Source organism: Callorhinus ursinus, unplaced genomic scaffold (assembly GCF_003265705.2).
Source record: "Callorhinus ursinus isolate GAN/ISIS: 27379988/994484 unplaced genomic scaffold, GSC_fseal_2.0 scaffold4, whole genome shotgun sequence".
Classification (NCBI taxonomy): domain Eukaryota; kingdom Metazoa; phylum Chordata; class Mammalia; order Carnivora; family Otariidae; genus Callorhinus; species Callorhinus ursinus.
The window spans coordinates 81,873,061-81,895,442 of record NW_027397066.1 but is presented as its reverse complement, the minus strand read 5'-3'; the positions used below and the strand labels follow the sequence as shown (position 1 = coordinate 81,895,442).

The 22,382-nt window shown below is 43.1% G+C and overlaps 1 protein-coding gene across 1 annotated transcript in view; it reads right to left on the bottom strand.

The window, feature by feature from the left end:
• DAPP1 (dual adaptor of phosphotyrosine and 3-phosphoinositides 1) overlaps positions 1-22,382 on the bottom strand; it is a 50,548-nt gene that overhangs the window by 5,302 nt on the left and 22,864 nt on the right. Inside the window, exons 3-7 of the mRNA XM_025873499.2 lie at positions 20,041-20,174; positions 7,959-8,089; positions 2,707-2,754; positions 1,372-1,434; positions 78-163 (exon numbers count right to left, since the gene is read on the bottom strand). Coding sequence (XP_025729284.1) covers positions 78-163; positions 1,372-1,434; positions 2,707-2,754; positions 7,959-8,089; positions 20,041-20,174 — 462 coding nt within the window. The remainder of the gene's footprint in view (positions 1-77; positions 164-1,371; positions 1,435-2,706; positions 2,755-7,958; positions 8,090-20,040; positions 20,175-22,382) is intronic.

The window sequence follows — 22,382 nt, the reverse complement described above, 5'->3', positions numbered from 1 at the left end:
TTTGTTTTTCTTAATTCCCCAGCTAAAATAATTGGCAAGAAGACTTTTAAAATCATTTTCTTTACAAAACAACTTACCAAAAACAATTTACTCTTTCCTGTGAATAATCAAATTGCACAGCCGAACATTCTGTCAAATCTAGGATCCGAATTGGTTCTGGTGACTTAAAAAAAAAAAAAGGCAACCTATGTCATCACAAAAAACCACACAAATTTGTTAATCACTTAGTCTCCTAAAAATCTTCCACTGCATGCACCTGTCAATTTTACTTTCACTAAAGGTACTGATCATAGAGAAGCTTACTCAGGGAAGTCATAACCCCCGGTTTGGGGATTGGCTATTCATGAGACTGGATGTTAGGAAGATTGTCTTAATCAATTTAAATTTAGTAGAGGTATTTTAAACATGGAAAGGAGTCATATTTTTCTTTCGTGTTTTTAAACTTCGACTTTCTCGGAAATTTGGTATAGGGAAAGTGAGAAGAAATAAAATAATTTCAAATTGGCTTAATGAAATGGGCACGGGAAATGGACACGGTTTTTTGTTTGTTTTATTTTTTTTATTTTTATTATTTTTTTTTTAAGTAGGCTCCATCCCCAGCGTGGAGCCCAATGCGGGGCTTGAACTCACAACCCTGAGATCAAGACCTGAGCTGAGATCAACAGTGGGATGCTTAACTGACTGAGCCACCCAGGCACCCCACAAATGGACATATTTTTTAAAAAAATTTTTTAAAGATTTTATTTATTTATTTGACAGAGAGAGAGACAGTGAGAGAGAGAACACAAGCAGGGGGAGTGGGAGAGGGAGAAGCAGGCTTCCCGCCGAGCAGGGAGCCTGATGTGGGGCTCGATCCCAGGATCCTGGGATCATGACCTGAGCTGAAGGCAGACAGTTAACTGACTGAGCCACCCAGGCTTCCCATGGACATATTTTTAATAAAGGGAGAAACTGCTGCAGAGAGAGCTCATACATCATGACAAGAGAACAATCCCATTGCCCTAAACAAGGAGATGATGTGCCCTGGGGAGCTAGTTTAGCCAGTTTCTGGGACACACATCTCATCCTTGCAAAAGCACTCTGCTCAAGGCTCCTGGCTGGCTCAGTAGGCAGATCATGCAGCTCTTGATGTTGGGGTCATGAGTTTGAGCCCCATGTTGGGTGTAAAGCTTACTTAAAAAGAAAAAAAACTCTGCCCCTATCAGGAATCAAGAATTCACATTTCCAATCATTTATTGGTGTTTCAGGTGCTCATAAGGAAAATTTCAGAGATTTCAAAGGCAGATGTTCCTTCCATCTAGAGAGCTGATCTTTTATTATGTTCAGTTAGAGCTGATGTTTAAAGGGAAAATGTATTATCATGTTTCTTACCATCTGGTCTTTGAAGTATTTCAGTTCATTCCTGTGCAACGTGAACCATCTTGTTTTCCAGGTCTGAGAAAAAAAATAATTAAAACGTGTAGGTTTTGGATCGAGGAAGGTAATGTTTGAACTGGACAATTTCCTTTCATTTGAAAACTATCTAAAAGATAAGGTACAATAAAATATTGTTGCGGTAAGTCATTGCTGAAGAAAAGCTTCAAAATATCTACAAAAACTAAAATGATTCCATGCATGAAGTTCATAATGAAGGCAGAGATATTGACATGTTTAAACAAATAAGAATAAATAGTCTATCATAAATATCCAAGTTGATTTATAACAAACCACTAGGTGTCTGTCTTATTAACTCTCTAATAAGAATAGATACCATTTTGTGAGCACCTACTATGGGCTAGGTACCATCCTTGAGGTTTATGGGTATGATAGCCAATGTTTACACAATGCCAAATATTCTCATTTCACAAATATGCAAATTGAAGTTTAGGAACCTCAAACCACAGGATTTTCTAAGACTTGCCTAAGAATGCCATGGTATTGGTGGCGGGCACTGTTGCCCACCTTCTCCCTCTTACGTACTAACAGAACCCCCCTCTTATCTTGGGCAGCAATGTGCCCAGTTAAAAGAAGTAACAGAGAACTCGAAAATAAATATGCTATGAGTATAAATACTTCTTATCCTTAGGGAGCATCCTGTCTAGTAGGGACACAAAATAACCAAATATTTAGGTTGAATTCAAGTGGGCCGGTACCCATGAGACAGGTTAAGACCCCTGACTCTTAAAATAGGGAGGAGTGGACATATTCCATGAAGGCCTTCTTGAATATTAAAATGAAGCAGCATAACTTGAAAAGTACAATTACGTCCATGGAGGGACAGTCGGATACCCCAGACTAGTAAAGTTTTAAATTGTGTTTTCTTTGGGATTTGATAACAGTTACATTAATGCCAGTGATGTTTTGGCCTGCTTTTAGTAAACATTTTATGCAATTTTGACTTCTTCTTTGTTTAAAAAAAAAGAAAAGAAATATTCTAGAGTTAACTTGCTACTTTTCATCCAGCTTGTTCCATTAAAAGGACTGTATGTTTTGGGCGGTCTTAACGGGAGGCTACTCTCACACACATTTGACTTTGCCAAAGAAAAGTCAAGAGATTTTCCAGAATTTTGACTAATATTAGTCGTAAAGATCAACTCTTGAAACAGAAAGATATTATAGTGGGTCAAAATGAGTAGGCAAATAATGCTTTTAAAAAATGTCAAAGCAAGAATTGAGTCTACATGAGATGTCTCTGTGGCCGGGGCTAGCAGAAACATGCTTTCTTACCTTGACCAGGCCCCCCTGTTTGGTGAGGTAACCTTCTTTGGTGCCCAGCTGAAAAAGAAAAGCACCAAGTGAAGCCCAGAACTATCGCAACACGATTTTTGTCTTTCTATTTCTGTCCTATTTTAAAATGAAACACTGATTTGCCTTTGATCTTTAAATAATCGCCTTACATTCTTCACCTAGGCACTTGAAAATCCTCCCTACGTTGTGGGAGACTGCTTTCAGACTGGGTCGTTGGGGGGAATTCTGTAGCAAGAGGCAACAACTGAAAGACTCTCTTCTAACCTGAGTTAGCAATTTGCAAGCAATAAGCCACATCCCATCACTTGTAAAAGTCAGTGTTGGGCAGTGTGTGTTGTGTGAAACCCAGCTGATGAAACCGTTGCAGGGGTATTACGCACAAATATGTGCACGTGTGTGCGTGCACAGCACACGCATACACACACACACATTGACATTGGGTCAATACATTTGGAAAACACTGGATGAAGTAGAGGGATTTCTTTACTTCCCAGAGAATGTATTATGCCAGTATGCCTTGTGAATTTTAAGAAGGAACATGAGAAATAGCATTTCCAATATTTATTTTATCACGTGATCCTCCCCCATTCCAGGTTCCCCCCCACCCTGCTCCCTTTTTCCAGGTTCCCCCCCACCCTGCTCCCTTTTTCAGAGACCATCTCTTGCGACCTCTGTTCTGTGGAAAAGACTTTCAGGAACGTAGATTTATTTACACTTGATTTATCTAAAAGGGATTTGAAGTGACAATGAATCATTTCCTAACTCACATAGCATTAGTTCAAGGGTAACAACATCACACACGTAGCTAGTGCCTATAAAATGTAAGGAATGGTGGGGAACTGGGCAAATAGAAATAATGCATAAAACAAGAACCCTAAGATGAAGAAATTTAGAACCTCATACATTCCCAAAGAAACTGAATTCTGGGGCACCTGGGTGGCTCAGTTGTTAAGTGTCTGCCTTCGGCTCAGGTCGTGATCCCAGGGTCCTGGGATCGGCCCGCATCGGGCTCCCTGCTCAGCGGGAAGCCTGCTTCTCCCTCTCCTACTCCCCCTGCTTGTGTTTCGTCTTTCGCTATCTCTGTCTGTCAAACAAATAAAATCTTAAAAAAAAGGAAACTGAACTCCTTGTGGGACATTTCGTTCTAGAACGATGTTACATTGGTAAGATAACAGAACAAAGAAAAATGTTGCAGAAGCAAAGGGAACAGAAATCTCACAACAGGGAAGCTAAGGAAACTGACATTTTAGATTGGGACCTATTCTACCTCAGGCTTGTGAAATAGATTATCTCACTTAATCTCCATCAACACAACAAATTGGTATTTCACGTTTCCCAGGTCCAGAACAGAACTGCTCATTCCCATCCCCCAAACCCACCCCTCCTGCCACCTTGGCCATCTTGGTAAACGTCAGGAGGACCACTGTGTGACTCTCTTACACGTCCCACATGCAATCTGTTGTAAGTCTCATCTCTTCTACTGCACAACACACCCTGAAGTTCACCAGTTCTGATCCCCACTCCCCAGTTTCAACTACCACCATCTCTCACTGGACCGCTGCAACAGCTCCCTCACCGGTCTCCTTGCTCCAACTTTGGCCACATTCCGTTTTCCACTTAGTGGGGATAATGGGCTTTTTAAAAATTTTAAGACTTGGGCGCCTGGGTGGCTCAGTCGGTCGGGCGACTGCCTTCGGCTCAGGTCATGATCCTGGAGTCCCGGGATCGAGTCCCACATCGGGCTCCCTGCTCGGCAGGGAGTCTGCTTCTCCCTCTGACCCTCCCCCCTCTCATGTGCTCTCTCTATCTCATTCTATCTCTCAAATAAACAAAATCTTTAAAAAAAATTTTTAAGACTTAAATTATGTTGCTCAAAACTCTTCATAATTTCTCCTGGACACTTAGAACAAAAATCAGTCCTTTATCTTGTCCTACAAGGCCTTTCATGTTGTTTAAAGGAGACACAGCTGACATTTTGGACAGGAGAATTCTTCCCCATGTGTGGCAGCATATTTAGCCTCCATGGCCCCTGCCCATTGCTGGGAAATAATTCTCCAGGGGCTCTCATGTTTCTGTATATCTTAGGAGCAAGGCACCAACAGCCCTTTGTTCCAGACCCGTATGTATTTTTTTTAAGATTGTTTATTTATTTATTTGAGAGAGAAAGAGAGGGAGAGTGTGCATGAGCGGGGGTGGGGGGGTTAAGTGGGGCGGCAGAGGCAGAGGGAAAGAGAGAAGCAGACTCCCTGCTGAGCAGGGAGCCCAACTCCCAGCACCTTGAGATCATGACCTGAGCTGAAGGCAGACGTTTAACCGACTGAGCCACCCAGGCGCCTCTCAGACCCATTTTTAAAGCATGATTGTAGAGCAAACAATCTTAGAAGATGGAGATCGTGTCTCCCTCCAGAGGAAAAGGCAGCCGACCAGCAGTGTTCCATGAAGCCGTGCAGCTTTGTTAGTCTACAAGCAGGGTAAAGTGTCAGGCTCTTCACAGTTCCTGACGCCCACTAATGCCACCAGGAGCACCCCCAAAGCACTGCAAATTTCCCAGCACTCAGCTGGGCAGCAGGCACTTTAAGAACTCCACCGCCTTCCATGATCGACCCCTCCTTCCCTCAGGAATCTCATCTCCTACCACACTGCCTCTCGCTCACTTCATGCCCAATCATTATGATCTTCTTGCTAGTCTTCAAAACATCTCAGTTTAGTTCCCACCTCAGGGCACTTGTACTGTTCTCTGCCTGCAACACTAGAAAACGCTGATAGTTTTCTGTCTGTATTAATGCACAATAAACTCCGTGGATTTGTCATAATACAGTGTGGGTGCAGCCAGGCCCCACCAATCCCTCACCACTGTTTTAAAAACTCCATTATACAGAACCTTCTGTGTACAGGCATATTGAGATACTTGGGCAGGAGAATCCGTCCTGTCCTTGGAGTGAACAAAGAAGGCAGGCAGTAAGGCTTGCAGAATTTGGCTTAAAGAGGCCTATTTCCACCCAAGGATGCTAGCTTCCTGCTCACACCAGCTCTACAGATCAGGTCCTACATTTTACCGTGGATAAAGAGCACACGTAGTAGGTATATGGTACAACTGTCCCTGGTGGGGATCTTTAGGGGGAGTGTAGCCGAGCAGAGTGTGAAGTTACATGGAAAGGACAGATGAAAGAGACGTTGAGGGGCGCCTGGGTGGCTCAGTCGGTTAAGGCGACTGCCTTCGGCTCAGGTCATGATCGCAGGGTCCTGGGATCAAGCCCCGCATCGGGCTCCCTGCTCAGCAGGGGGCCTGCTTCTCCCTCTCCCACACCCCCTGCTTCTGTTCCCTCTCTCGCTGTCTCTCTGTCAAATAAATAAAATCTTTAAAAAAGAAAGAAAGAAAGAAAGAAAGAAAGAAAGAAAGAAAGAAAGAAAAAAAGAAAAAGAAAGGAAGGAAGAAAAAGACGCTGGGGTGACTGGTGGCGTGAGTATGGGTAAAGAGGAAAGTCAGGGAGGGGTGGGTTGGCTGGAAATCAAAGATTGATTAGGAGGTATGTCTTGATTTGTTCTTTGGTCTGTTTTGACTCGGGACTATTTATGGTCTTGCTTTCCACAATTTTGCTAGTTCTGGGGTTTGATGCTTCCTCCCCTAGCTCTAACAAAGCTAAAATACCTCTTTCAACCATTTTCAGGATTTTTATTTTTGAGTCGATGGAGCACAGAAACAAAAATGTAACGTGCGCCGTGAACCAGGCAACACTCCAAAGCCACAAAGACAAGTCATGATTCGTGTCCCCAGAAGTGTCAGCCCCCCCCCCGGGGGGGTGTTGGGCAGACACCTGTACAGGTAGTTAGCAACCCCCCCGCCCCCCCTCCCCGCCCCATGATTGCAGGATAAAGGCAAGCAGAAGGTGCTTGGAGCACAAAAGAGGGCCATTTTATTTTATTTTATTTAAAGATTTTATTTATTTATTCGACAGAGAGAGAGAGAGAGCAAGAGAGGGAACACAAGCAGGGGGAGTGGGAGAGGGAGAAGCAGGCTTCCCGCGGAGCAGGGAGCCCGATGCGGGGCTCGATCCCAGGACCCTGGGATCATGACCTGAGCTGAAGGCAGATGCTTAACGACCGAGCCACCCAGGCGCCCCAAGAGGGCCATTTGAAAGAAAGTTAGGAGGGGCCCAGGAAGGCTTCCCGAGAGACACTGGTCTCTGATGCCCGTCTTGAAGGATGACGAGGGGACCGCAGCAGCGTTGGCAGCATGTCAGAGGCGGGGAGGGGAGAAGGAGCACGGTCAGGAGAATGCACGTTGGGGTGAGCGTGGGAGTAGCACAGGTGAGGCCAAGGGACGAGCAGGCCAGATGGGCCAGGACAGCGGGCACCGCCGAAGGTTAAGCAGGGAGGTCATGTGACCCATCTTTTTAAGAAAGGTCTCTGTGGTGGCAGGGTAGAAACTGTCCTGCAGAGACAGGAAGGCCACACATTTATAAATGTCACTTGTAGCTGAATATCTTCAAGGGATGATTTTTTCCTAGTGTAATAGCTGCTGTCTAGAATTAGTTCTTCGTACTGCGTTTGTGTGTTGTCTTTATTATGCGCACGAGTCCTGGTATCTTGCACCAGGAGTATTCGGCAAACAAGGAAGAGAGAAAGAACAGGAGAGCCGTGAGCACAGTGCAGGGGTGGGGGAAGCGGTGTCGGGAGGAATGTTTGCAGGTCACAGCTCACAGAACAAACAGAAATGGGCTCTTGAGGAGCAATGAGTACTGGGGCTGCGCTGAAACTGAACAATGGTCCGCGCTGCAAAGCAGTGCAAATGTTTTCTGTCTCTTCCCTTCCTTCAGTGAAGGAGAGAAAGAATACGAAAAAATAACATCCTGAGGTTTTACAGTCAAAGTGGGGAATATTTTTCCTCCACAGACAATTGAAATGTTAAAAAAATTTTTTTTTCTTAATACAAGAAACTCGTGGAAGAATAACAGTGTAGCCAACTATGTGAACATCAACACTCTCGCCCATCCTAAGGAAGGACAGGAATGTAAGGGCCATTTTCGAAGTATTTAGAATCCTATTTCTACGGCACCCTAGTTTTTGATGATTTACCCTGGATCAGAGGAACTGAGTCATGGGCTTCACACTGGATGTTCCTTTACAGGTTTTATATCCCAAGGTAGAATTTTCGCATGAACAAAAGTACTTGTAAAAGTATCTAACTCTTCCTTGCATGGTAGGCAATGACCTACGGGTCAGCCACTTACAGAAGGTGCGCTGGGCACGAGGTCACTTTCCGTTCTGCCCGTCTGCATTGCTGTGTGAACCCGGACAGACTCGTAAATGGAAGGTTCTTCCACTTTTCTTGGGTAGGGATGTTTCAGGACAATCAGAGTGCCTGAGTGAAGACAAAAGAACATCATCAGAGAACAGCCCCTAAAAGAAGGCCCACATGCTGACGACCAGAGAACTGTGGCTAGATTTTAGCCTCTTGTGTTCCCATCTTTTCACTTGTTCATTTTCTCGACGTTTCTCGAGTTCCAGCTATGTGCCAGGCACTTAAGATGGACGCTGGAGATATAAAGCATGGTGAGCTGATTTCTGTCCTCCTAGGGCTCAGACAGAACTAGCAATGGATATCACTTAATGGGTCGCCATTTAAATGAACAGGGTGAGGAGACCAGGGTCAGAGATACGGGCGACGCATGCTGCGGGTACCCGGGGCCACCCGGAGACCCCTCTATGGAACACTTCGGAAAAGCTTTCAAGGAGGAGGCCACATGGATCCAGACCTTAAGCTGTAACTGGAAGTTTTCCAGGTAGGCTTTATAAAAGCCATGAAAGTAAAACCCAACAAATGCACTGAGGTATGAGAGGATTTAGTCCATAGTCCTTACTTCTCACTGGTTTCAGAACAAACTTGTAACAAATCAGTGGGTCTCAGAAACAGCCGACTCGTTGCATTATCCCTACTGTCTCCTACCACCTAATTAACAAAATAAGCTACATGAAAATTTGCTTTGCTCAAGTGAATGTGACCTGAACTGGCTTATGAGTGATTGCTTTCACTTCCATCTGGAGTAGAAGATCAGGCAGAAAAAGGGTTCCAAAAGGGGCCAATCTTTGGGGGCTTGGGCGCATCCCTCCAAGGCTGAGGGCACTTCTCACTCAACACTTCTGACCTTCCCCCCTCTACACCCTTCCTTTCCCCCAATCGCCCAGCTGCTCAGGACTAGATACTTTACAAAAAGAGTAAGTTAAGTGTTTCTTCCCCCTTGCTATGGTTTTTTGCTTTTTATTTCACTGGGGTCTTGTAAAAGCAGGCCCAATATTGTACCAGACATTCGGGGAGATGTAAAGAATTTAGTAATACATTCAACAAATACTTATTGGGCTCTACTATGTGCCAGACATCTGTCCAGGCAGTGGGAAGACAACAGCAAACAAAGAAGGTATAGCACTTACTCCTCTGGGAGGGGAGCCAGGAAAAAAAAAAAATGAAAAGAAATATGTCAGGTGAGAGCAGTGTTATGGAAACCTTAACAGAGCAAGATAAAGGCATAGCAGGTGATGAGGGTGACGTTGGGGAGAGGGTGATATTTCATAGGGGTGGTCAGGAAGGTTTCTTTGAAAAGATACTTCAAAAGATTATAGAAAGTGTGGACCCTGGGCGCCTGGGTGGCTCAGTCGGTTAAGTGTCTGCCTTCAGTACAGGTCATGATCTCAGTGTCCTGGGACAGAGTCCCACATGGGGCTCCCTGCTCAGTGGGGAGTCTGCTTCTCCCTCTGCCTCTCCCCCCCTGCTCATGCTCTGTCTCTCTCTCTCAAATAAATTAAAAAAAACTAAAAAAAAAAGTATAGACCTTGAAGTGGAGTAAGAGGGACAGTGAGGACAGAGAGCGATGACCTCTGTAGTTAAAAAGCACATGATAATAATAATACACCTACAAACAAAGCCAAACGATTCTACGGTGCTCGGTGCTCAAGTATGCACAAAGTACTGACTGCGAAAACCAAACAGTGGCCCCTGATAGCAGGCCCATGGGACGCCCCACGGTCACTTGAAAAGGAGCACTGAGAAAAGCCAGGAGAGGGTCTCTGATCTTGGTGACTCCGGCCTCCTTCTTCTGCATCCAGTTCACACCCGTAGCATTGGGATCGCAATGAAAAAATGGCTTTCACAGGTATCTGAAGCCTAGGTCCCGCACTTGCCATTGTCAGCGCTCTCTTGTCAATGTGATCCTTTCATGAGAACAGTTCCAGTCATATCAGGACAAGGGGCCAGCGACAGGTTTACAGTGTTAGAGTCATAATGAAAGCAGAGACGCCTAAATCAAGAGCAGCCGTTGTACGGGTTCAGGGGCTGTGGGACACCATCACAACGTGCCAGATGCTCATGCACGTGGGTCTGGCTCCACGGTGCCCCCGCCCCAGAGATCTCCCCGCCCCCGCCGCGATGTGCCCGGCGGTCACCATGGCCTCACAGAAAGAGCCACCACTGCCACTCAGTACCTGTTGACCCTGGACAGTCATTCTAGCTTCTGTTTCCTCCTCGGACACCTGAGAATAATTACCCTTTCTTCACAAGGCTGTTCGAAGCAGCGGATAAAAAGTGTTTGTGAAAGGATTATGAAAATGTGAGATGTTATTATGCGTTGATATAGAGTATTTTTAAATTCTTAAATAAAAACCCAATGATTGCATCTCTGGAACATGCATTTTTAAATGTCGAGTTAAAAAAGACCTGTGTGTGACATTCTGCCAAGAATGAAAATGGCAGAGTCTCGTAGCCACGGACGGCAGCTCTTAAGGACACATGGGCGCCTCCTAAACACTTCCAACTGACAGTGGAGGAGAGGGGCCTGGAGCCCAGGGCTCAAAGCAGTTTCCAAGTTAGAAAAAATGTGAACTCTCATGCTTTCTCTTCAAAGATGATGCAAAAATTTTCATCCTTTTCCATATGTTTAACATGAAAATAATTTTTTTTAAAGATTTTATGTATTTATTTGAGAGAGAGAGCACATGAGGGGGGGGAGGGTCGGAGGGAGAAGCAGACTCCCCGCTAAGCAGGGAGCCCGATGCGGGACTCGATCCCGGGACTCCAGGATCATGACCTGAGCCGAAGGCAGTCGCTTAACCAACTGAGCGACCCAGGCGCCCTGAAAATAATTTTTTAAATGATGCTTTGGAAAGATGTACCTAGTCGATCCTGGTTTTGCACGTAACAGAGCAAACTACCCGTAGTGGCTTCCCACTGCTTCTGTAACAAATCATCACCACTGCAGGGACTTAAAGAAACAACTCAAATTTATTACCTCACAGTTCTGGAGGTCAGAAGTCTGAAATGGGTCTCACTAACCTAAAATCAAGGTATTGGCAGTGCTGCTTTCCTTCTGGAAAGGCTCTAGGGGAGAATCCACTCCCTGTCTTTTCTAGCTTCTAGAGGCTGCCGCCATTCCTTCCCTGGTGGCCCCATTTCTTCAACTTCAAAGCCAGCAATAGTGCGTGTGAGGCCTGCCCACACTGCCATGTCTCTGGGTCTCCCCCTACTACCCCCGTCTTTCACTTATAAGGACCCTCATGATTACAGTGGGCCCACCTGGAAAACCCAGGCTCACCTCCCCATCCAAAGTCAGCTGTCTAGTAGTCTTAATTCCATCTACAAACTGAATTCCCTCTTGCCATGTAACATACGTATTCACAGGTGCAGGGAGAGAGATGGGCATCTTTTTGAGGGGGGAGGCATTTTCTTGACTACCCCATATCAGTGCCTGGGAGATAAGCATAGCCTTGGGGGCCAGTTGTGTTCAGTATAAGGATCTCTGGGCAGGGGTGCTACCTGAGCCACAGTGCTAGACCCGCTTGGTATTATAAAGCCATTGCCTTTTCAAGAGGTGCATTTCCCACCCCTGAGAGTCCCTTCAGAGCAGGTATGGTGCCAAGTTTATCTTTCTATCCTCACCTCCCAACAGAGATGCTGACATAACTTGATCAGTGAGTGGATCAATGAATGCCACCGTAATTCAGGGTTAGGTCAGAGAAGAGCTTGGGAGGAGGCAGCCTCCCAGGGCCACAATCACCCTGCCCTGGGACAAGCACAGGACCACAACGTCAAGTACAGCTGTCTGAATCTCCACTGGGAGGAACCATATTCTATTTCGAAAACCTCTTCTAAAGTTTAACCAACAAAAAGCTAAACTGAGGGAAATGATAATGAGTCAACAGGAAAGCAGAACAGAGTATCGATCGATTTTAACTAGTAAGACCATGAATGAGGCTAGACTGAATGGTGGAACCAAGAAAATGGCAGTCTACTTATAAAATGATAGCTTCCACCGATAGTCCCGCCTCCTAAAGACCGGTCTTCTTACCTGACGGTTTTGTACAAGAAAACGATACATGCACTTCTTGGCATGGCTGCTGGGCTTACAATGATTTCCCCTTCTATAGAGACTGCCCCATCCTTGTACACCGGGGTAGATCCCCACAGACCCTGGGTGTCCTCCACAAACACCTCACCCGGGTGCACTCACGGGACTCACTTCTCCGGGGATCTACTTAGTTACTTCTCTGGAGAGAAGACCCACTAACTTCAGTTTCTGAGCTACATGAAGGAGACTGTTTTTTCCTGCCTTTGACATAAAACGTCATCTCAGAAACTCTCTGTGGAGGTACATTTTTGAGGTGATCAGAGCAGGAGCTTTTCAGTTCGCTGAAAGCTTCAAAGTTGCCATGATCATGAGGCTGATTCTTTATTGTCTCTTGGTGTTCATTCTGCTTTTATTTTCTGGGACAGAATACTAATATCCTTACCAAAAAAAAAAAAAAAAAAAATTCCACTTCTCTCCCTGTACTACTCTCCTCCTGTTTTTTTGTGTTTGCTTTTTTAAATTCAACTAGCCAAGGTTAGTTTCTGTCATTTGCAATCAAAAGAACCTTAGAAAATGTAGCCACCACAGACTCATTATATTTCCACCTAAGGTCCAAGGTAGGGCCTTGGCTCTGTACTGGAGGAACTCGGAGCGAGTGATACTCAGGCCAAATTAACTCCAGGATTTGGTGGGAAAATTCAGATACAAAGTCACAGGAGGCAGGGGCTGGTAGAGGGAGGAGAGAGGAAACCTGGCTGAAAGTTTCACTTCAGTTTCTGAGCTACATGAAGGAGATTGTTGTTTCCTGCCTTTGACCTGAAACCTGGTTTCAGAAGCGCTCCATGGAGGTACCTTTTTGAGGTGATCAGAGCAGGACCAAGGCAGGCTTTTCAGTTTGCTTTGGCTGCACTGTTAACTTACAGGACACCCACTCTGTATGCGACATTGTGACATTGCATGGAAGCACTCCCTGGCTTGTATCCCTGCAGGATCTCAGCAACACAGTAAGAACAGCCTCAAACCTCAGGCACTGGGGTGATATCTGCAATAGAGAGTAATTCAAGAGCACACGTAGCTCTTAAAAGGGAAACTTTTATGCACTAAAGCACCTGCTTACCCATCAGGTTTCTCAGTCAGATGGTAAGGTGTTTGAGGGTGAGGATGATAACTGATTCATCACTCTATTGTCAGTACTAATAGTGTGCAGCTCATAGTTGGCACTCAATACATATTTGTTGAATTAAATTAAAATAAGACCACATCCACCCATGTTTTGTTATTGCCCTCGGGTTCAGAAAACAAGCTTGGCAACTGGCATGTCCATGGCAGTTTCCTTGGTCACCTCCTGCCAGCGGGAAGTGGCTTTCTAGAGGGAATGACAGGAATATTCAAGATCTTTCTCCTTTCTTCTTTGCAACCTGCTCCACAAAGGAACTTGAACCCATCAAAAAATGGTGCTGGTGAAACGATATTCATTTACATATACAGGGGCTTTTAAGTTTCCATTTCCAGTCTCCCAGGGAGAGCAACACAGAGGAATGAGAAGCAGGTCAGTCACCCAGGTCAGAAGATTCTGTTAAAATACCCAAGTCAAGTCAGGTCACTCTTTTTGGAGTGGTCATTTGATCTGACCTTTCATCTGAATCCACTGTGGAACTGGCTTAAAATTTGGAGATGACATAAACATTTGATAAACACACATTCAGTTGTCTCTCACTAACTCTTCATGATCTATCAAAGAAGGTACAGCTCTTGCATATAATATGATGGAGTGAATTACCATAAAAAAATGCTTCATTAAAAGACAATAATAATAATTATTTATGCCATGCTAAAAATTATTTTTATAGTCTTACATACCTAATCTCATTCAATCTTCACCAGCAAATCATGACCTATTAAGACATGAACTATTAGATCATCAGCTCTACCTTCTAAGATGATGAAACTGAGCCTCAGAGAGGTTACATAATTTGCCCGAGGACACCCAGCTGGGGAGTGGCCGACACTGGTGTTGAACAGGGAGTTCGTGTGTTTACTCATTATACCATCTTATTCTCAGCCACAGTGGCCACACCATGGAAACTCTCTATGGCCTGTGAAATATACTCCGTTGTGGGCAAGAGAGCATATATAGGAATCAAAATTCAAAGAAATGGGTTCTTTAGGAGGCAGCTTGAGGAATGGAGATGTGAGTTTTCGCCTCGACATTTCTCACCAGGCCTCAGTTTCTTCATTTGTAGAGGAAAAATGAGATGGTCTGTGGGCTCCCTTCCCAGTCTAATAGCCTATAAATCTAGATGAACACCCAGGCCCAAGGCAGGAGCAAGAAATACCAGGACGCTTAGTAACCAGAGGTGTGGCCTGTTTCCTGTAAAAGTATACTATCCATTTGAAGTACTTTCCTCCTGGGGTCACTGTATCTGTGTTTCCTCAGTTTCCCTTTCTTCCACCTTCCCATTCAAACTTTACATTTTATTTTACCTGACTGTATTTACAGAGGCTGTTTTGTATCCTTTCTGGAGGGACATAAATAAGATGGGCCTACGTATGTTTTCTAGTTGACCTTTTTCTAAGATTTCCTCCACTGTAATTTCCCAAAAGGCCATTCATGTAAATAAAATAAGAACAGCAGTAAATACAAAGACAGACGCTCAAACTGATTCACATTCTTTGGGACGACAGCTTTACATCACATACCAAAAATATCATTACAGACTTTAAAGAAGAGCCTGGTGGAGAGCCCCACCATGTCCTACGAACATTCTCCTAGGTCACAGTGGCCGGGATCTTCCCATCCAAACCCACTCGAGGTCACACTGTGCCGCGGCGACCACGTGCTGCCGTGTCACGGGTAGACCAGGAGACGTAGGGTGAATGGAAAGCCCCTACGCTTCAGAGCAAGGTTGGCCTGGATCCCACTGGCAGCTCTGATGCTTGCCAGCTGGGCCTCCTTGGCCAAATAACTCAGAATGTCTAAGTTCTGATTGCCTCCTCTGAAAATGGGACCACTTTCACATGATGGCGGGTGGTTCAGAAGATTCAAGAATTTGATATATGTGAAAACATCTGATAGAACGCTAAGAACGCAGTGAGCACTCCACGGATGTCGCTTCCCTTCCCTGTCTGCTTTTTCCTTTTCGATCACGCCTCATTACAGAGCAAGAAAATTTCCTTTTTTGGCAAACATAAACTAAAGAAGTGATTCTTGGTTGTGGTTTGGCAGAATTCTGAGTTGTCATCAATTATTTTCAGAAATGTCACACAAGTCTCAAACTATAATTAATTTCAACTTAATTATTCTTAAATGCCACCTGGGTAAAAAGGCTGGTGTTACAAAATAAAATAATAATAACTATAGCAGTTATCAAGAGGTTGGGAATTCCCACATCAAGACAAAAAGAGAAGTGGAAATTTGACATTTAAGAGAGAACCAGATAGGATCTTCAAAACTGAGAACCAATTATTATAAAGAGTAAGCACAAAGATAGCACTCGACCTGTCTGGTTCGTTTTCATGCTGGGTAGGTGATTAAAGTCACAGCGCAGTAATTCCTATAACACATTGTATATAACTGTTACATATACAGAAGTATTCTAATAGAAACAAAAGGTAATAGGAAAGGTAAGTTTTGTTCTAATAATGTTTGGACATTTAAGGATAAAGATAAATGCTGTCTAGGGCCTCCTGGGTGGCTCAGGCCATTAAGTGTCTGACTTGGGCTCAGAACCTCAGGGTTCCGGGATAGAGTCCCACATCGGACTGTGCACTCCACACTCAGCGAGGAGTCTGTTTCTCCCTCTCCCTTCCCCCCCCCCTGCTCCTTTGTGCGTGCGTGCTCTCTCTCTCAAATAAATTAAATTAAATTAAATTAAAATAAATGCTGTCTAAATTTTCAAGATTATATATATGAAACTTAGCTAATTACAAGAGGATTCGGTAAAAATGTTTAATGGACCAAACATATCCATGCTAATAAAAAAGTCTCAAATTTCCAAGTCTATTTGAGTTGAATTTAGAAGCCTGTACCCATATGAAGGAAGTTTTACATAGCAGCCTATGATTACAAGTGAAAGTCAAATTCTGAACTTAATCATTACTGAACATACATACAACACCTAGCATCATTTCAAACAATGCTCTGTATAAACTTGGGAGGCAAAAATTAATTGCCAGAAGTTCACTGGTTGCAGTGTCGCTATGTGCATTGCAATGCAGCCTTGGGCAATAGGATGAATGGGAAACCAACATGACGTGATGACATGTTGTGGATAATTAGTAGCATTTATTCTTTTACATACTGGGATGTAGGATCAGGGTATGAAACTGACAAAAATCCCTCTTTTCATAGGATTTACATACTAGAGCAAAGATTTTGTTATTTTTTTTTTTGCAAAGATTTTTTTAAAAAGTGAATTATGCACTATGTTAGAAGATAAAAGCCACTGAGGAAAGTAAAGGAAGAGAACATGTTAGAAGTTTCTATGATATACTTGGGGAATGATTGGAATTTGACAGTCAGAAATATCTTAAGAGTGTTTATGGGTGTCAATAGAGAGAAATTAGAGGGAACAAAAACTTTCATGGAGATTGGAAAGGTTAAATGCAGATTATAGCAAGGGAAATTATAATAATAGAATATTGAGGCTGTCAGGAGGCTTAGATCTTGCTTAGGAAATCTTCACTCTTCTGATTAGGAAACAGAAATCCTGAGAGTTTAAAGAGTAGAGAATAGGAATAGAATAGGAAAAAAGGTATCTTAAAATAGTATTCTTCCCTTGAGGTTAACACTTTTACGTCTCCTGAATACAAAGATTTTCTTAGGACCTAGAGCCTAAGGGAAACTTGGGTTTCCCTCTATATTATGTATAACTGTAAGGAGAAGTGAAAGGCTATTGGTTATTTGGAGGTTCCCGTCCCCCCCCCCCCCCCCACCTCGTTGCCCTAGAAGGTAAGGCCGTCCCGGCCAGTGGGTAAGTGTGGGGAAATCTCTCTTAAAAAAAACTCACTCCCCAGGCACTTCAGGGGGATGCTGGCCTGATGGGGGTCTGGGCGAAAAGGAGTGGGCTGACATACCCAGTTCGAGTCCTTTCCATTCCTAGGATCTGGAGATGAGAACCCTGGCAGGCCTCATCCATCATGCAGGCAAATACTTCCCATGGTCATCTTTAATCAAATGAAAACTTTAGGAATTTGCACTTCATCTGATGGTGAACAAGAAATCATCAGCCTGGAGGTTTCCTGATCACTGGGGGGTCAACACCAGGAGCCAATACTTACATGAGTAAGAAGAGACCTATTTTTAGAAGGTGGCATCCTGGTTTCCATTCACTGTTATTCACAGGTCACAGTGCTGACTGTGGCTTCTGAAAATCTGCTGGGCTTAAGAGTCATCATGACTTCAGCACCTTATCTTGTTTCCTAAGGCCTATTACTCCCAGAGGGGCAAAACTAGAACACTCACTTGTCATGGGTTTTTCCCCTTGTCCCCAGCCTCAGTGGCTTTGCCTTCATCTGGCTGGGACAGATAACTGTCTTGGTGTTTAAAAAAAGGACCATTTCAGAGGCAGTGGAATCTAACTCAAGGGCTGGAAGTTAGTAAGCCAAGTACATACCCATAAGCATCAGGAACCTGTGGCAGGGGTTCAAATAATGGCAAATTCCCTGTTCGATAATGATGGAACAGAGAAGATGCAGCAGAGAGGATAAAAATCTTAGTTTCCTGAGTTTTAGTGCAATACATAAAATAGTTATGGTTAATGTTAATGATACAGCAAAGTTTAGCTTTGGATAAAACTACCATAGGAGTCAAGATTATACTTTTTTTTTTTTTTTTTTTTTTTACAATCCCTAATGGATTAATGGTAAATCTTCTTTAGTTAGATTAATGTATTTACAGGAAAACTGAACGTATTTACAGGAAATTTCATTGTCCTGAATTCAACGTCAAGGAGCCTTTACTTTGGCAAAGTCTTAGGTGATCCTCTTGCTTGGAGAGTGGACCTGTGCCAGAAAGGTTCAACCAGAAACCACGACATTCACTTTGGTCTTAAAATTTTTTGAAACGTTTTGATAGACAGAGTGTGCACCTTTTCCCTAACTTGGAGAAACTTCAGGAAGAAACACAGAGAATGATCCAAGGGGTTAAAAACAGAGTCTAGGAGGAGAGTTTAAAAGGAGGAAGCTGACATTGCTTGAAGGAAGAAAGAAGGCTGCAAGAGAACATTTATCATGGCTTTGAGGCTACACAGAGTTCCCTCTCAGAGTTATCCAGCCACTCATCCGTTCATTCACCCAAAGTGTCATGCACCGTCTCAGGACCTGGGGGATGTGGAGAAGGACACCAATAGAAGCAGATAAAACGAAGTCTTTAGCTTCAAAAATCTCTTCTCAATTTCTAGTGACTGAGAAGTGAATAAAATTGAGCGTAGGGTTGGAAACAAGTAGGAAGTAAGTCTGCAGTGAAGGGATTTGAGAAACTGAAAAGCTTGCCAATGCCAAAGGAGCGAAGGAAATTAAATAATACATTCCCACCTGCCATGTGTTTATGAGAACCACTGCTGGTTAAATGGTGAAGTTACTTTCACAGCCGACTGGAAGAATTTCCAACAGAAAAAAAAAAAAAATAGAGCTTCAATTTTGTAGTCTGCAATCTTCTATTATAGGCCTTGTGCAGTCAGTATAAAGCAAGGCAACTATTTTGTGGTTTCCACTGTGCTTTTCATCTACACTTGATACTGTATGATTCATATCAGGGTCTATCCAGGCCACAGAGACAGCAGAGAAGGAAAAACCAGTGGTGGCATCTCTCCCCACAGTGAAGTTAACAAAGAGCCCACTGACCATGTTTACCAAGAAAACAAGTATGTACAAATTCACGGTAAAGCAGTGGTGCTGCTAAGTCGAGTTCCTCTTCTGCCACAAGTTCTGGAATTGCCCAACTTTTGATTAACTGAGAGTTATCATCACTTAGGTCACATAAAATTGTAATTCTGTACCACAAATATAGGGCTGATCTGCTTACTTTATTGAACTGGTACAGAAAATCAAGTTAGATAATTCAAATACCAAGCTAGCGTGTTTTTGGGGGGTTTTTTTGAACTTGAATATTCTAGTTTGACTTTAACCACTCAAACAGGGAAATTCAAAATTTTCCCTCTGTCTTTAAGTCCAGTGTAAAAACTTACAAAAAACATGACAACAGAAACAGAATCTTATGGTAAAATAAAGGCCTCGCTCAAGAGAGCAATTTCTAGTCAATATTTGCAATATTCAGTGATCTTTGTGGAAATTTAAATAAGAATTTTATTTTTAAAATGCTCAAAATTATGTTATGGGTTTCCCCAATATGCAAACTGCCCATACCTGAAATTATGAGGAATCAAAAAGTTGTTCTAACCTTTCTTCTTTCTTTGTTGATTATTGTTATAAAATGAATAGACTATTTTTAAAAAATTGGTACTTTCAATCAGTCCATTAAATAACACATTCTAAGAAAACTATCTACTTTGTACAAAGCACACTGTTTTCTCCTAATGATAATACTGATATATATATATCAGTATTCATATATATGGATATATGTATATATATACATATATCCATATATAGATATGGATATTATAGGGAATGCCCTATGTATTTTGGATATCAACCCCTTATCAGATAAATGGTTTGCAAATATTTCCTCCCCTTCGGTAGGTTTCCTTTTCGCTGTATACATAAATGGAATATTATTCGGCCTATATCCATATATATATATGGATATATGTATATATATACATATATCCATATATATAATTTATTAATGTAGCATATGGCACGATAATTGGAAAAAATTGTTTCTAAACATATATCATTATGTATCATAAGCACATAATTCAACAGAAGTGACAGCTACTTAATGAAATCCTCCCTGTCCCTCCTCCATCCTGAAACAATGTCTCCTAGGTGAAGTATCTATCTGTTCATTGCTTACCTGTCTCACTTCCAATCAAAGGCTGATTTGCAAAATGCTTGACAAAATCCTTCAAAGATGAGAATTCATTAAAGCCAAATTTAAATGAATATCCGGTATATTCAACATGAAAGTGTTTGACAGAGTCTTTGGCTCTGAAAGGGAAAAAGAAATACTCAAGGTTATTTAACAAATGAATATCTTTTTTTGAAGAAGGGATATATATACTAGCATCACCATTAAACCCTTCTAAAAACTGAGAATTACGACACAATTATTGAAACCACTGGCATTTTTAAAGCCCTAGTTTTTTGGTGGGTTGTTTTTTTTTTTGGGCAGAGCTCTTCTCAACTTTTCACTGTAATGGAAGACCAGAGACAATTCTCCCTGTGCACTCTCTGACTTACCAAGAGGGTCCTTGAAGGGTAACCCCCTTCAAGGACACGTGTTTAAGACCCGCAGAGAATAGGGATGATAGAAATGGCAGGTCGCACCCTCCCCAACTTCTTTTTGGCTCTTCTCTCTCTCAATCTTACTTGTTTGGGAGCCAGTCTGAATTCTGCTTCTGTCACTTAATTAGTTGTGTGAGCCCCGCCCTTTTCTTGCCATGCCGGTTCCACTGCCTACTGAATAAAATACTCAATTTCCTACAATGTCATTTCCACCTCACTTTTGGAATGAGGCAGAGCATTAAATAAATTATAAATTATAAGTACATATAGTCATATATAAATTATATATATTACTTATATACATATACATACATAGATATATATTATTGGACTCCCACTAGTCCTCTCTTCTCTATGAATGGCCTGCTCCAACTTGAGCACACATCAGAAATCACAACCACCTGGAGGGCTTGTTAAAACCCAGATTTCTAGGCCCTACCCCCTGAATTCCTGATTCAGTACTTCCAAAGTATGGGGCCCGGGAATTTGCACCCTTAACATGTTCTCATGTGATGCTGGTGGTCTGGGGACCCTGAGAACTGCTGCTCTAATTCAAGTGGATCTACAATTCTAGAAGTTTCTACCGTTGTCCCTCAGCTCTTACAGTTCCCTTCACCTGCAACATCATCCCTTTTGTTTCCAATCAAGCGTCAGTTCAAATACCACCTACTCTGACCATCACTGAATGATACTTCCATCTTGAGTTACCTGCTTTGCTCTCCTCAGCCATCCAAGCACAGATCTTGCTTTCTTTCCCGTGGGTTACTGCACTCTACCTGGTAGAGAGCTACCTGTGCAGCGTCCCACGGCCCCTGTGAGGCTCTACTTCCTCAGGGCAAAGTCTGAATCTTCTACCACACTCATCAACTTAGTCAGCATAGAGCGGAGGCTCTCTAATACTTACTGTTAAGGAAGTGAACCAACGAATGAGTAAAATCAGCCGTTCTTTTGATCCAGGCTATGGTTCCTGTCACCTCTGCTGGTGGACATTTTTTTTTTTTCTAACAGCATTTCCAAGTGCTTGTCTTGGAAATTAGTGAGTTATATTTTGCAATTTTGTACAGATGTGATATATATATGCCACCTAATTGTAAAAAGCTTCTGATCTAATTGTTCAGATGAGACATCTACAGGTGAAAAGTTAACATTCTTTGATCCAATACTTCCATGGGTTTGTTTGTGATTCGGGGGAGATCTATGCATTAAAGGATTTGCAGCCTAACCACCTGATGAGATTTTCACCTTTGCTATCTATCAGGGAAAGCACCATTCCTGCTTCTACCCAAGCAGAATTTCATGTCTGATTAATACTTTTCCCTAAATGTTATTTAGAAAAATCTTAAGCAAAATGTAGCAGAGTAACATGAAAAATGTTAATGAATGTGTGCTACCACGTGTGTGTGTTTTCTCAGCGACCCTCTTATTTCCCCCATCACCCTCCCACTGATCTCTCCCACTGCCCTTAGTGTCGGCCTCTACACTTCTGCTCCCAGGAGTGAAGGTGTGGCAGGCAGCCATCTACCATGACCCCGATTCTCAGTCCCTAGACTACATCCACCTTTTCCCATTTATTCAATAAAATGCTAGTGTAGATGCTGCTATGAAGGGATTTTGCAGATAACTCAGGCTCCACATTAGCCGACCTGACAATAGGGAGATTGTCCGGGTGGGCCCGACTTAATCACATGAGAGTCTTGGTACAAGCAAAGAGTTCTTTCTGGCTGGCAGGAGAGGAGATCAGAGAGACACGTTCTCGCTGGTCTAGAAGGAAGCTAACGTCTACGCTGTGGACTGCCTGTGGAGGCCACTTGGCAGAGGGCTGTGGGCGGATTCCAGAAGCTGACCCTGGTCCCTGGCCAATAGCTAGATGGAAAACAGGGAGCTCAGTCCTACAGCCGGGAAATGAATGAG